General features: G+C 47.9%; 1 protein-coding gene across 1 annotated transcript in view; it reads left to right on the top strand.

The window, feature by feature from the left end:
- LOC135570210 (caskin-1-like) overlaps positions 1 to 13,181 on the top strand; it is a gene marked incomplete at its 3' end in the record, with an annotated part of 185,838 nt that extends 172,657 nt beyond the window's left edge. Inside the window, 5 exon segments of the mRNA XM_065016325.1 lie at positions 2,412 to 2,519; positions 2,991 to 3,092; positions 7,058 to 7,196; positions 9,502 to 10,355; positions 12,946 to 13,181. Of these exon segments, the coding sequence (XP_064872397.1) occupies positions 2,412 to 2,519; positions 2,991 to 3,092; positions 7,058 to 7,196; positions 9,502 to 10,355; positions 12,946 to 13,181 (1,439 nt within the window).
- Between the last annotated feature and the right edge of the window lie 2,680 nt (positions 13,182 to 15,861).

Here is a 15,861-nt window from a genome sequence, read left to right on the forward strand (position 1 = left end):
GTGGTTAACACCCCTAGGACACCGTGGTTAACACCCCTACTCTAACAATAAGAGAGTCAGGACACCGTGGTTAACACCCCTACTCTAACAATAAGAGAGACAGGACACCGTGGTTAACACCCCTACTCTAACAATAAGAGAGTCAGGACACCGTGGTTAACACCCCTAGGACACCGTGGTTAACACCCCTACTCTAACAATAAGAGAGTCAGGACACCGTGGTTAACACCCCTACTCTAACAATAAGAGAGTCAGGACACCGTGGTTAACACCCCTACTCTAACAATAAGAGAGTCAGGACACCGTGGTTAACACCCCTACTCTAACAATAAGAGAGTCAGGACACCGTGGTTAACACCCCTACTCTAACAATAAGAGAGACAGGACACCGTGGTTAACACCCCTACTCTAACAATAAGAGCCATGGGATCTTTAGTGACCACAGAGAGTCAGCGTCCCATCAGAAAGATGTAGTTAGATGACGTTACAGGCTGTCTCAGTGTTGACCCCTCTCATTGAGTTGTTCCACTTCCTGAACTAGAGTCTCATGGATACAGAACATGTGCAGTTAGTCCTCATTCAGTAAGTGACGTTACAGGCTGTCTCAGTGTTGACCCCTCTCATTGAGTTGTTCCACTTCCTGAACTAGAGTCTCATGGATACAGAACATGTGCAGTTAGTCCTCATTCAGTAAGTGACGTTACAGGCTGTCTCAGTGTTGACCCCTCTCATTGAGTTGTTCCACTTCCTGAACTAGAGTCTCATGGATACAGAACATGTGCAGTTAGTCCTCATTCAGTAAGTGACGTTGCAGGCTGTCTCAGTGTTGACCCCTCTCATTGAGTTGTTCCACTTCCTGAACTAGAGTCTCATGGATACAGAACATGTGCAGTTAGTCCTCATTCAGTAAGTGTCTCAGTGTTGACCCCTCTCATTGAGTAACTCAAGTTGAAGGCCGACCAGGGTACTGCAAGCTGCCATTAGCAGCTACAATTACCCTCACAACTTATTCTGTGTACAATTTCTTAATAATCGGTTCCAGGACATACTTCTGGTGTATTAGAAGCAATATTTGGTACCGTGGTCATCGTTTTTCCGTTCACTATAATTGGGGATACTGTTTTCTACTAACAAAGGCCTGCAATACTGCGGTCGGGCTTGAACCTCCGTGGCTTCAACGAGAGGGGGCAGTTGTTCTCCCCCTGATTAGATGGCTATCTCTACTGCCCCCTGGGGGTAAAGGATGTCAGTCTAACCCTAACAACCAATCACTGAGCTGAGCTGTGTCACCTGACCTCACAGAGACATACAGAGCCTCTGGACTCCCTCCTCCCTCCCCCACCCTGTTCTAGAACTCTGGTATCTATGTTCTACAGCTCTGAGAATATTCTGTGTTCTAGAACGATGAGAGTGTTCGGTTGAAGAGCTCTGAGAATGCTGATAGTTCTAGTCTTCAGTGTGTGTTCTACAATGTAGAGCTGAGTGTGTGTTCTACAGTGTAGAGCGGAGTGTGTGTTCTACAGTGTAGAGCTGAGTGTGTGTTCTAGAGCTGAGTGTGTGTTCTACAGTGTAGAGCTGAGTGTGTGTTCTAGAGTGTTCTAGAGCTAAATGTGTGTTCTATAGTTGAGTGTGTGTTCTACAGTGTAGAGTTGAGTGTGTGTTCTACAGTGCTCTAGAGCTGAGTGTGTGTTCTACAGTGTTCTAGAGCTGAGTGTGTGTTCTAGAGTGTTCTAGAGCTGAGTGTGTATTCTACAGTGTTCTAGAGCAGAGTGTGTGTTCTACAGTGTAGAGCTGTGTGTGTTCTATAGTGTTCTAGAGCTGAGTGTGTGTTCTAGATTGTTCTAGAGCTGAGTGTGTGTCTACAGTTTTCTAGAGCTGAGTGTGTGTTCTACAGTGTTCTAGAGCTGAGTGTGTATTCTACAGTGTTCTAGAGCTGAGTGTGTGTTCTACAGTGTAGAGCTGTGTGTGTTCTAGAATATTCTAGAGCTGAGTGTGTGTTCTAGAGCTGAGTGTGTGTTCTACAGTGTTCTAGATCTGAGTATGTGTTCTACAGTATAGAGCTGAGTGTGTGTTCTACAGTGTAGAGCTGAGTGTATGTTCTACAGTGTAGAGCTGAGTGTGTGTTCTACAGTGTTCTAGAGCTGAGTGTGTGTTCTACAGTGTAGAGCTGTGTGTGTTCTAGATTGTTCTAGAGCTGAGTGTGTGTTCTAGAGCTGAGTGTGTGTTCTACAGTGTAGAGCTGAGTGTGTGTTCTACAGTGTTCTAGAGCTGAGTGTGTGTTCTACAGTGTAGAGCTGAGTGTGTGTTCTAAAGTGTTCTAGAGCTGAGTGTGTGTTCTAGAGCTGAGTGTGTGTTCTACAGTGTAGAGCTGAGTGTATGTTCTAGAACAATGAGAGTGTTCTGTGTTCTAGAGTGAGGCGGTAGTGACCTGGTTGACTGAGTGTCAGCTGCAGTTCTACACCACTCACCTCCTCACCGCTGGCTATGACCTAGACACCATAGGCCACATGACCCCCGAGGTAAGATGACCTCTGACCCCTACACCACGTGTCATCCCAACCTCTACCTCCGGCATCCCGTATTGTCCTGTCTGTGGGGGCGTGGCCTCCTCCTGACCCCTGACCTGGTGATGTCATCATGACCCTCCTGTCTCTGTGACCTCTGACCCGCTCTGAGTTGTCTGCCAATCACGCATCACTATTATTTACCGCTTCATTTGCATGAAGCTCATGTTTATTCATGTACATCAGTGAGGAGTGTGAGAGAGGATGAGTGTGTGTTAACTGTGTGTGTGTGTGTGTGTGTGTCTGTTTGTGTGTGTGTGTGTGTGTGTGTGTGTGTGTGTGTGTGTGTGTGTGTGTCTGTTTTTTTTGTGTGTGTGTCTGTGTGTGTGTGTGTGTGTCTGTTTGTGTGTGTGTGTGTGTGTGTGTGTGTGTGTGTGTGTGTGTGTGTGTGTGTGTGTGTGTGTGTGTGCGTGTGTGTGTGTGTAGGACCTGACAGCAATCGGTGTAACTAAACCAGGCCATCGTAAGAAGATGACATCAGAGATCAGCAAACTGCCGTCTGGTGATTGGCTACCTGACCACAAACCAGTAAGAACACATCCCGAGACACCACAATACGTCTGGTGACTGGCTACCTGACCACAAACCAGTAAGAACACATTCCGAGACACCACAATACGTCTGGTGACTGGCTACCTGACCACAAACCAGTAAGAACACATCCCGAGACACCACAATACGTCTGGTGACTGGCTACCTGACCACAAACCAGTAAGAACACATTCCGAGACACCACAATACGTCTGGTGACTGGCTACCTGACCACAAACCAGTAAGAACACATCCCGAGCCACCACAATACGTCTGGTGACTGGCTACCTGACCACAAACCAGTAAGAACACATCCCGAGACACCACAATACGTCTGGTGACTGGCTACCTGACCACAAACCAGTAAGAACACATTCCGAGACACCACAATACGTCTGGTGACTGGCTACCTGACCACAAACCAGTAAGAACACATCCCGAGCCACAATGACACAATACGTCTGGTGACTGGCTACCTGACCACAAACCAGTAAGAACACATTCCGAGACACCACAATACGTCTGGTGACTGGCTACCTGACCACAAACCAGTAAGAACACATTCCGAGACACCACAATACGTCTGGTGACTGGCTACCTGACCACAAACCAGTAAGAACACATCCCGAGCCACAATGACACAATACGTCTGGTGACTGGCTACCTGACCACAAACCAGTAAGAACACATCCCGAGACACCACAATACGTCTGGTGACTGGCTACCTGACCACAAACCAGGAAGAACACATTCCGAGACACCACAATACGTCTGGTGACTGGCTACCTGACCACAAACCAGTAAGAACACATCCCGAGACACCACAATACGTCTGGTGACTGGCTACCTGACCACAAACCAGTAAGAACACATTACGAGCCACAATGACACAATACGTCTGGTGACTGGCTACCTGACCACAAACCAGTAAGAACACATTCCGAGACACCACAATACGTCTGGTGACTGGCTACCTGACCACAAACCAGTAAGAACACATTCCGAGACACCACAATACGTCTGGTGACTGGCTACCTGACCACAAACCAGTAAGAACACATTCCGAGACACCACAATACGTCTGGTGACTGGCTACCTGACCACAAACCAGTAAGAACACATTCCGAGACACCACAATACGTCTGGTGACTGGCTACCTGACCACAAACCAGTAAGAACACATTCCGAGACACCACAATACGTCTGGTGGCTGGCTACCTGACCACAAACCAGTAAGAACACATTCCGAGACACCACAATACGTCTGGTGACTGGCTACCTGACCACAAACCAGTAAGAACACATCCCGAGACACCACAATACGTCTGGTGACTGGCTACCTGACCACAAACCAGTAAGAACACATCCCGAGACACCACAATACGTCTGGTGACTGGCTACCTGACCACAAACCAGTAAGAACACATCCCGAGACACCACAATACGTCTGGTGACTGGCTACCTGACCACAAACCAGTAAGAACACATTCCGAGACACCACAATACGTCTGGTGACTGGCTACCTGACCACAAACCAGTAAGAACACATTCCGAGACACCACAATACGTCTGGTGACTGGCTACCTGACCACAAACCAGTAAGAACACATTCCGAGACACCACAATACGTCTGGTGACTGGCTACCTGACCACAAACCAGTAAGAACACATTCCGAGACACCACAATACGTCTGGTGACTGGCTACCTGACCACAAACCAGTAAGAACACATTCCGAGACACCACAATACGTCTGGTGACTGGCTACCTGACCACAAACCAGTAAGAACACATTCCGAGACACCACAATACGTCTAGTGACTGGCTACCTGACCACAAACCAGTAAGAACACATCCCGAGACACCACAATACGTCTGGTGACTGGCTACCTGACCACAAACCAGTAAGAACACATCCCGAGACACCACAATACGTCTGGTGACTGGCTACCTGACCACAAACCAGTAAGAACACATCCCGAGACACCACAATACGTCTGGTGACTGGCTACCTGACCACAAACCAGTAAGAACACATTCCGAGACACCACAATACGTCTGGTGACTGGCTACCTGACCACAAACCAGTAAGAACACATCCCGTATGGCCCGTATTCTGGGCCATACCAATATTAATGAGGATATTCTGGGCCATACCAATATTAATGAGGATATTCTGGGCCATACCAATATTAATGAGGATACTCTGGGCCATACCAATATTAATGAGGATATTCTGGGCCATACCAATATTAATGAGGATACTCTGGGCCATACCAATATTAATGAGGATATTCTGGGCCATACCAATATTAATGAGGATACTCTGGGCCATACCAATATTAATGAGGATATTCTGGGCCATACCAATATTAATGAGGATACTCTGGGCCATACCAATATTAATGAGGATACTCTGGGCCATACCAATATTAATCAGGATACTCTGGGCCATACCAATATTAATGAGGATACTCTGGGCCATACCAATATTAATGAGGATACTCTGGGCCATACCAATATTAATGAGGATACTCTGGGCCATACCAATATTAATGAGGATATTCTGGGACATACCAATATTAATGAGGATACTCTGGGCCATACCAATATTAATGAGGATATTCTGGGCCATACCAATACTAATGAGGATATTCTGGGCCATACCAATATTAATGAGGATATTCTGGGCCATACCAATATTAATGAGGATATTCTGGGCCATATCAATATTAATGAGAATACTCTGGGCCATACCAATATTAATGAGGATACTCTGGGCCATACCGATATTAATGAGAATACTCTGGGACATACCAATATTAATGAGGATATTCTAGGCCATACCAATATTAATGAGGATACTCTGGGCCATACCAATATTAATGAGGATATTCTGGGCCATACCAATATTAATGAGGATATTCTGGGCCATACCAATATTAATGAGGATATGCTGGGCCATACCAATATTAATGAGGATACTCTGGGCCATACCAATATTAATGAGGATATTCTGGGCCATACCGATATTAATGAGGATACTCTGGGCCATACCAATATTAATGAGGATATTCTGGGCCATACCAATATTAATGAGGATACTCTGGGCCATACCAATATTAATGAGGATACTCTGGGCCATACCAATATTAATGAGGATATTCTGGGCCATACCAATATTAATGAGGATACTCTGGGCCATACCAATATTAATGAGGATACTCTGGGCCATACCAATATTAATGAGGATACTCTGGGCCATACCAATATTAATGAGGATACTCTGGGCCATACCAATATTAATGAGGATACTCTGGGCCATACCAATATTAATGAGGATACTCTGGGCCATACCAATATTAATGAGGATACTCTGGGCCATACCAATATTAATGAGGATATTCTGGGCCATACCAATATTAATGAGGATACTCTGGGCCATACCAATATTAATGAGGATACTCTGGGCCATACCAATATTAATGAGGATACTCTGGGCCATACCAATATTAATGAGGATACTCTGGGCCATACCAATATTAATGAGGATACTCTGGGCCATACCAATATTAATGAGGATACTCTGGGCCATACTGATATTAATGAGGATATTCTGGGCCATACCAATATTAATGAGGATATTCTGGGCCATACCAATATTAATGAGGATATTCTGGGCCATACCAATATTAATGAGGATATTCTGGGCCATACCAATATTAATGAGGATACTCTGGGCCATACCAATATTAATGAGGATACTCTGGGCCATACCAATATTAATGAGGATATTCTGGGCCATACCAATATTAATGATACCGATATTAATGAGGATACTCTGGAATATACCAATATTATACATTTGAGTAATCATTAATCATACTAAATACATATGAACACATGTGTATATGTTCTAATATCTCTGTGTGTGTGTGTGTGTGTGCGTGTGTGTGTGTATAGGCCAGCCTGGCAGAGTGGTTGTCAGCGATTGGGCTGAACCAGTACTACCAGGTTCTGGTGCAAAATGGATATGACAACATCGACTTCATCACTGAGATCAGCTGGGAGGACCTGAAGGAGATTGGCATCACCAAGCTGGGTAGGACACACAGGAGATAGACATCACCAAGCTGGTAGGAGATAGACATCACCAAGCTGGTAGGACACACAGGAGATAGACATCACCAAGCTGGTAGGAGATAGACATCACCAAGCTGGGTAGGACACACAGGAGATAGACATCACCAAGCTGGTAGGAGATAGACATCACCAAGCTGGTAGGATACACAGGAGATAGACATCACCAAGCTGGTAGGACACACAGGAGATAGACATCACCAAGCTGATAGGAGATAGACATCACCAAGCTGGTAGGAGATAGACATCACCAAGCTGGTAGGACACACAGGAGATAGACATCACCAAGCTGGTAGGAGATAGACATCACCAAGCTGGTAGGACACACAGGAGATAGACATCACCAAGCTGGTAGGAGATAGACATCACCAAGCTGGTAGGAGATAGACATCACCAAGCTGGTAGGAGATAGACATCACCAAGCTGGTAGTTCACACAGGAGATAGACATCACCAAGCTGGTAGGACACACAGGAGATAGACATCACCAAGCTGGTAGGAGATAGACATCACCAAGCTGGTAGGAAATAGACATCACCAAGCTGGTAGTAGATAGACATCACCAAGCTGGTAGGACACACAGGAGATAGACATCACCAAGCTGGTAGGAGATAGACATCACCAAGCTGGTAGGAGATAGACATCACCAAGCTGGTAGGAGATAGACATCACCAAGCTGGTAGGAGATAGACATCACCAAGCTGGTAGGACACAGACATCACCAAGCTGGTAGGACACACAGGAGATAGACATCACCAAGCTGGTAGGACACACAGGAGATAGACATCACCAAGCTGGTAGGATACACAGGAGATAGACATCACCAAGCTGGTAGGAGATAGACATCACCAAGCTGGTAGGACACACAGGAGATAGACATCACCAAGCTGGGTAGCTTGAAAGGTTCTAGATACATGGACACAGAGAGACAGATTATCAGAGATGTATTCAAGGACACAGAGAGACAGATTATCAGAGATGTTTTAAAGGACACAGAGAGACAGATTATCAGAGATGTATTCAAGGACGCAGAGAGACAGATTATCAGAGATGTTTTAAAGGACACAGAGAGACAGATTATCAGAGATGTTTTAAAGGACACAGAGAGACAGATTATCAGAGATGTTGTGAAGGACACAGAGAGACTGATTATCAGAGATGTTTTAAAGGACGCAGAGAGACAGATAATCAGAGATGTATTCAAGGACACAGAGAGACAGATTATCAGAGATGTATTAAAGGACACAGAGAGACAGATTATCAGAGATGTTTTAAAGGACACAGAGAGACAGATTATCAGAGATGTTCTAAAGGACACAGAGAGACAGATTATCAGAGATGTTTTAAAGGACACAGAGAGACAGATTATCAGAGATATATTAAAGGACACAGAGAGACAGATTATCAGAGATGTTCTAAAGGACACAGAGAGACAGATTATCAGATATGTTTTAAAGGACACAGAGAGCCAGATTATCAGAGATGTTCTAAAGGACACAGAGAGACAGATTATCAGAGATGTATTCAAGGACACAGAGAGACAGATTATCAGAGATGTTTTAAAGGTACCATGTATTAAAGCAATATCAAGACTCCAAACACCTGACGAACACCTTCAATTTTAGAGGGATGGTTGAATATGAGAAGATGTTGAAATGTTGTACATTTGACTATTTTACTCCCCCGTCTCTCTGTGTCTGTCTGTCTCTGTCTCTCTGTGTGTGTGTGTGTGTGTGTCTCTCTCTACCTCTCGCTCTTTCTCTCTCGCTCTCGCTCTGTCTCTCTCTCTCTTTCTCTCTCGCTCTCTCTGTTTCTGTCTGTCTGTCTGTCTCTCTCTTTCTGTGTCTGTCTCTCTCTCTGTGTGTGTGTGTGTCTCTCGCTCTGTCTCTGTCTGTTTCTCGCTCTCTTTCTTTCTCTCTGCTTCTCTCTGTCTCTTTCTTGCTCTGTCTCTGTCTCTGTCGGCCTCTCTCTGCGTCTCTCTTTCGCTCTGTCTCTGTCTCTCTCAACCTCTCGCTGTGTCTCTCTCTCTCTTTCTCTCTCTCTTGCTCTGTGTCTCTCTGTATCTGTTTCTCTCTGTCCCTGTCTCTCTCTCTTGCTCTGTGTCTCTCTCTCTCTCTGTCTCTCTCTCTGTCCCTGTCTCTCTCTCTCTCTCTCTCTCTCTCTCTCTCTCTTGCTCTGTGTCTCACTGTATCTGTTTCTCTCTCTCTCTGTCCCTGTCTCTCTCTCTCTGTCTCTGTCCCTGTCTCTCTCTCTCTTTCTCTCTCTCAGGCCACCAAAAGAAGATGATGTTAGCAGTGAGGAGACTGGGGAAGTTCCAGAGAGGAGAGAGTATCTCTCAGCCTTCTACCCCTCCTTCTGGCTCCACCCCTCCATCTGGCTCCACCCCTCCTTCTGGCTCCACCCCTCCATCTGGCTCCACCCCTCCCCCCTCTACCCCACTCCCCTCCACTGGGAGGGGTCAGAGGCCCCCCCTCACTAAACCCCGGCCAGGGATTGAGTCCCCAACACACACACCCTCCCCACCTCACACTCCCACCAAGACCCACAAGGCTCGAGCCCACCCCTCCACCCAGCCCCCGTCAGCTGATTCGCCAGTCCAAGAAGGGGGTGTGTCTGTTCCTTTACTCTGTCTGCCAATGGAGGAGGAGCATCGGCGAACTCACAGCCTGATTGGCTACTCGGGGTACGAAGCCGATGCCCTCTCGGTTATAGACTTCGCCCCTAGATACGCCACGGTCTGCCGCAGCAGCTCGGCTCAACGCTCCGACCCCAATGACGCAACTGTCAACCGCAGCCAATCATCAGTCACGCTGCGGCCCAGGAGGAAAGGCCGGCCCCCGACTCCGCCCAAACGGTCGTGTTCCTCCATCTCCGGGGGCGACGGGCTGGGGGAGGGGCTGGGGGTAGTAGGGATCAGGGAGAGGAGAGCCAGCGACTGTGGAGGGCTGGCGGAGAGGAGGGGGGAGGGGGGGCTGGTGAGGTCAGAGGGGGCGGGGGGGAGCGTCCGGAGCATCGCCGCCATGTTGGAGACATCGATGGGAGGAGTTGGTCCTGGAGGGGGAGGGGCCAAGACCCTGCCCAGAACCATGGGAGGCAGAGGCAGCTACCTCAACCCTACACAGGTTTGTCTGTCAGTCTGTCTGTCTGTCTGTCTGTCTGTCTGCCTGCCTGTCTGTCTGTCTGTCTGTCTGTCTGTCTGTCTGTCTGTCTGTCTGTCTTCAACACCCACCATCTCATGTTCAGATACATGAACCAAATGAACAAATGACAAATGAAGCTAATTGATTGCACCCAAATTGGCCATTTTAATGGATAGGATTCAGATGATATTCATTAATATAGAACCCAACATCTGATTGGACCAAACTACTTCCTACCGCTAAACCAGACATGGTCAAAGCCCCCTCCCCTAGGGGTCAAAGCCCCCTACCCTAGGGGTCAAAGCCCCCTACCCTAGGGGTCAAAGCCCCCTCCCTACCTTAGAGGTCAAAGCCCCCTACCCTAGGGGTCAAAGCCCCCTACCCTAGGGGTCAAAGGACCCAACCCTAGGGGTCAAAGCCCTCTACCTTAGAGGTCAAAGCCCCCTACCCTAGGGGTCAAAGCCCCCTACCCTAGGGGTCAAAGCCCCCAACCCTAGGGGTCAAAGCCCCCTACCCTAGGGGTCAAAGCCCCCTCCCTACCTTAGAGGTCAAAGCCCCCTACCCTAGGGGTCAAAGCCCCCAACCCTAGGGGTCAAAGCCCCTTACCCTAGGGGTCAAAGGACCCAACCCTAGGGGTCAAAGCCCTCTACCCTAGGGGTCAATCCCGCTCACAGACCCTTACCCTAGGGGCCAATCCCACCCACAGACCCCTACCCTTGGGGCCAATCCCACCCACAGACCCCTACCCTTGGGGTCAATCCCACACACAGACCCCTACCCTAGGGGCCAATCCCGCCCACAGACCCCTACCCTAGGGGTCAATCCCGCCCACAGACCCCTACCCTAGGGGCCAATCCCGCCCACAGACCCCTACCCTAGGGGTCAATCCCACACAAAGACCCCTACCCTAGGGGCCAATCCCGCCCACAGACCCCTACCCTAGGGGCCAATCCCACCCACAGACCCCTACCATAGGGGCCAATCCCACCCACAGACCCCTACCCTAGGGGCCAATCCCGCCCACAGACCCCTAAACTAGGGGCCAATCCCACCCACAGACCCCTACCCTAGGGGCCAATCCCGCCCACAGACCCCTACCCTAGGGGCCAATCTCACCCACAGACCCCTACCCTAGGGGCCAATCCCGCCCACAGACCCCTACCCTAGGGGCCAATCCCACCCACAGACCCCTACCCTAGGGGCCAATCCCACCCACAGACCCCTACCCTAGGGGCCAATCCCGCCCCAACGGCTCATGTGTAATCGTCGCCAGGCCAGGTCAGGTGGTCTGGGGTCTCATGTGTAATCGTCGCCAGGCCGGGTCAGGTGGTCTGGGGTCTCATGTGTAATCGTCGCCAGGCCGGGTCAGGTGGTCTGGGGTCTCATGTGTAATCGTCGTCAGGCCAGGTCAGGTGGTCTGGGGTCTCATGTGTAATCGTCGCCAGGCCGGGTCAGGTGGTCTGGGGTCTCATGTGTAATCGTCGCCAGGCCAGGTCAGGTGGTCTGGGGTCTCATGTGTAATCGTCGTCCAGGCCAGGTCAGGTGGTCTGGGGTCTCATGTGTAATCGTCGCCAGGCCGGGTCAGGTGGTCTGGGGTCTCATGTGTAATCGTCGCCGGGTCAGGTGGTCTGGGGTCTCATGTGTAATCGTCGCCAGGCCCGGTCAGGTGGTCTGGGGTCTCATGTGTAATCGTCACCAGGCCGGGTCAGGTGGTCTGGGGTCTCATGTGTAATCGTCGCCGGGTCAGGTGGTCTGGGGTCTCATGTGTAATCGTCGCCAGGCCCGGTCAGGTGGTCTGGGGTCTCATGTGTAATCGTCACCAGGCCGGGTCAGGTGGTCTGGGGTCTCATGTGTAATCGTCGCCAGGCCGGGTCAGGTGGTCTGGGGTCTCATGTGTAATCGTCGTCAGGTCAGGTGGTCTGGGGTCTCATGTGTAATCGTCGCCAGGCCAGGTCAGGTGGTCTGGGGTCTCATGTGTAATCGTCGTCAGGTGGTCTGGGGTCTCATGTGTAATCGTCGCCAGGCCAGGTCAGGTGGTCTGGGGTCTCATGTGTAATCGTCGTCAGACCGGGTCAGGTGGTCTGGGGTCGTCACCAGGCCTGGTCAGGTGGTCTGGGGTCTCATGTGTAATCGTCGCCAGGCCAGGTCAGGTGGTCTGGGGTCTCATGTGTAATGTGTTTATAATCCGCCAGGTTAGTCCGGCGGCGTTGCGTCGTCAGGCCAGGTCAGGTGGTCTGGGGTCTCATGTGTAATCAGGCCGGGTCAGGTGGTCTGGGGTCTCATGTGTAATCAGGCCGGGCCAGGTGGTCTGGGGTCTCATGTGTAATCAGGCCAGGTCAGGTGGTCTGGGGTCTCATGTGTAATCAGGCCAGGTCAGGTGGTCTGGGGTCTCATGTGTAATGTGTTTATAATCCGCCAGGTTAGTCCGGCGGCGTTGCGTCGCCAGGCCGGGTCAGGTGGTCTGGGGTCTCATGTGTAATCAGGCCGGGTCAGGTGGTCTGGGGTCTCATGTGTAATCAGGCCGGGTCAGGTGGTCTGGGGTCTCATGTGTAATGTGTTTATAATCCGCCAGGTTAGTCCGGCGGCGTTGCGTCGTCAGGCCGGGTCAGGTGGTCTCGGGTCTGATGATGATATCATGAATCGCCGTCGGACCATCAGCGGTCCGCTCACCGACCAGACGGACTCCGCCCAGATCCAGTCCCCGCGGCAACACACTGAGCTACGCCCAGAACCCCGCCCACGCTCCACGGTCGTCACGCCAACAGGAGAAGGGCTTATTACGGATGGAACAGCGACCATCAACCGAAGGTTCATCAGTCTAACTCTACCAGTCTAACTCTACCAGTCTAACTCTATCAGTCTAACTCTACCAGTCTAACTCTACCAGTCTAACTCTACCAGTCTAACTCTATCAGTCTAACTCTATCAGTCTAACTCTACCAGTCTGTCAGTCTAACTCTACCAGTCTAACTAAACCAGTCTAACTCTAACTCTACCAGTCTAACTCTACCAGTCTAACTCTATCAGTCTAACTCTATCAGTCTAACTCTATCAGTCTAACTCTATCAGTCTAACTCTACCAGTCTAACTCTATCAGTCTAACTCTACCAGTCTACCAGGCTAACTCTACTACTCTACTAGTCTAACTCTATCAGTCTAACTCTACCAGTCTAACTCTATCAGTCTAACTCTATCAGTCTAACTCTACCAGTCTAACTCTATCAGTCTAACTCTACCAGTCTAACTCTATCAGTCTAACTCTACCAGTCTAACTCTATCAGTCTAACTCTACCAGTCTGTCAGTCTAACTCTCTCAGTCTAACTCTACCAGTCTAACTCTATCAGTCTAACTCTACCAGTCTAACTCTATCAGTCTAACTCTATCAGTCTAACTCTACCAGTCTAACTCTATCAGTCTAACTCTACCAGTCTACCAGTCTAACTCTACTACTCTACTAGTCTAACTCTACTACTCTACTAGTCTAACTCTACCAGTCTACCAGTCTAACTCTACCAGTCTAACTCTATCAGTCTAACTCTACCAGTCTAACTCTCTCAGTCTAACTCTACCAGTCTAACTCTATCAGTCTAACTCTACCAGTCTAACTCTATCAGTCTAACTCTACCAGTCTGTCAGTCTAACTCTCTCAGTCTAACTCTACCAGTCTAACTCTATCAGTCTAACTCTACCAGTCTAACTCTATCAGTCTAACTCTACCAGTCTAACTCTATCAGTCTAACTCTACCAGTCTACCAGTCTAACTCTACCAGTCTAACTCTACTACTCTACTAGTCTAACTCTACTACTCTACTAGTCTAACTCTATCAGTCTAACTCTACCAGTCTAACTCTATCAGTCTAACTCTATCAGTCTAACTTTACCAGTCTAACTCTACTACTCTACTAGTCTAACTCTACTACTCTACTAGTCTAACTCTATCAGTCTAACTCTACCAGTCTAACTCTATCAGTCTAACTCTATCAGTCTAACTCTACCAGTCTATCAGTCTAACTCTACTAGTCTAACTCTATCAGTCTAACTCTATCAGTCTAACTCTATCAGTCTAACTCTACCAGTCTACCTCTACCAGTCTACCTCTATCAGTCTAACTCTATCAGTCTAACTCTATCAGTCTAACTCTACCAGTCTAACTCTATCAGTCTAACTCTATCAGTCTAACTCTACCAGTCTAACTCTACCAGTCTAACTCTACCAGTCTAACTCTATCAGTCTAACTCTATCAGTCTAACTCTACCAGTCTAACTCTACCAGTCTAACTCTATCAGTCTAACTCTATCAGTCTAACTCTATCAGTCTAACTCTATCAGTCTACCTCTACCAGTTTAACTCTATCAGTCTAACTCTATCAGTCTACCTCTACCAGTTTAACTCTATCAGTCTAACTCTATCAGTCTAACTCTACCAGTCTAACTCTATCAGTCTATCTCTACCAGTCTAACCCTACCAGTCTAACTCTATCAGTCTAACTCTACCAGTCTAACTCTATCAGTCTAACTCTACCAGTCTAACTCTATCAGTCTACCTCTACCAGTTTAACTCTATCAGTCTAACTCTATCAGTCTACCTCTACCAGTTTAACTCTATCAGTCTAACTCTATCAGTCTAACTCTACCAGTCTAACTCTATCAGTCTATCTCTACCAGTCTAACCCTACCAGTCTAACTCTATCAGTCTAACTCTACCAGTCTAACTCTATCAGTCTAACTCTATCAGTCTAACTCTACCAGTCTACCAGTCTAACTCTACTAGTCTAACTCTACTACTCTAACTCTACTACTCTACTAGTCTAACTCTATCAGTCTAACTCTATCAGTCTACCAGTCTAACTCTACTAGTCTAACTCTACTACTCTAACTCTACTACTCTACTAGTCTAACTCTATCAGTCTAACTCTACCAGTCTACCAGTCTAACTCTACTAGTCTAACTCTACCAGTCTACCAGTCTAACTCTACCAGTCTAACTCTATCAGTCTAACTCTACCAGTCTAACTCTCTCAGTCTAACTCTACCAGTCTAACTCTATCAGTCTAACTCTACCAGTCTAACTCTATCAGTCTAACTCTACCAGTCTGTCAGTCTAACTCTCTCAGTCTAACTCTACCAGTCTAACTCTATCAGTCTAACTCTACCAGTCTAACTCTATCAGTCTAACTCTACCAGTCTAACTCTATCAGTCTAACTCTATCAGTCTAACTCTACCAGTCTACCAGTCTAACTCTACTAGTCTAACTCTACTACTCTACTAGTCTAACTCTACTACTCTACTAGTCTAACTCTATCAGTCTAACTCTACCAGTCTAACTCTATCAGTCTAACTCTATCAGTCTAACTCTACCAGTCTAACTCTACTACTCTACTAGTCTAACTCTACTACTCTACTAGTCTAACTCTATCAGTCTAACTCTACCAGTCTAACTCTATCAGTCTAACTCTATCAGTCTAACTCTACCAGTCTATCAGTCTAA

Source organism: Oncorhynchus nerka, unplaced genomic scaffold, assembly GCF_034236695.1.
Source record: "Oncorhynchus nerka isolate Pitt River unplaced genomic scaffold, Oner_Uvic_2.0 unplaced_scaffold_1026, whole genome shotgun sequence".
Lineage (NCBI taxonomy): Eukaryota > Metazoa > Chordata > Actinopteri > Salmoniformes > Salmonidae > Oncorhynchus > Oncorhynchus nerka.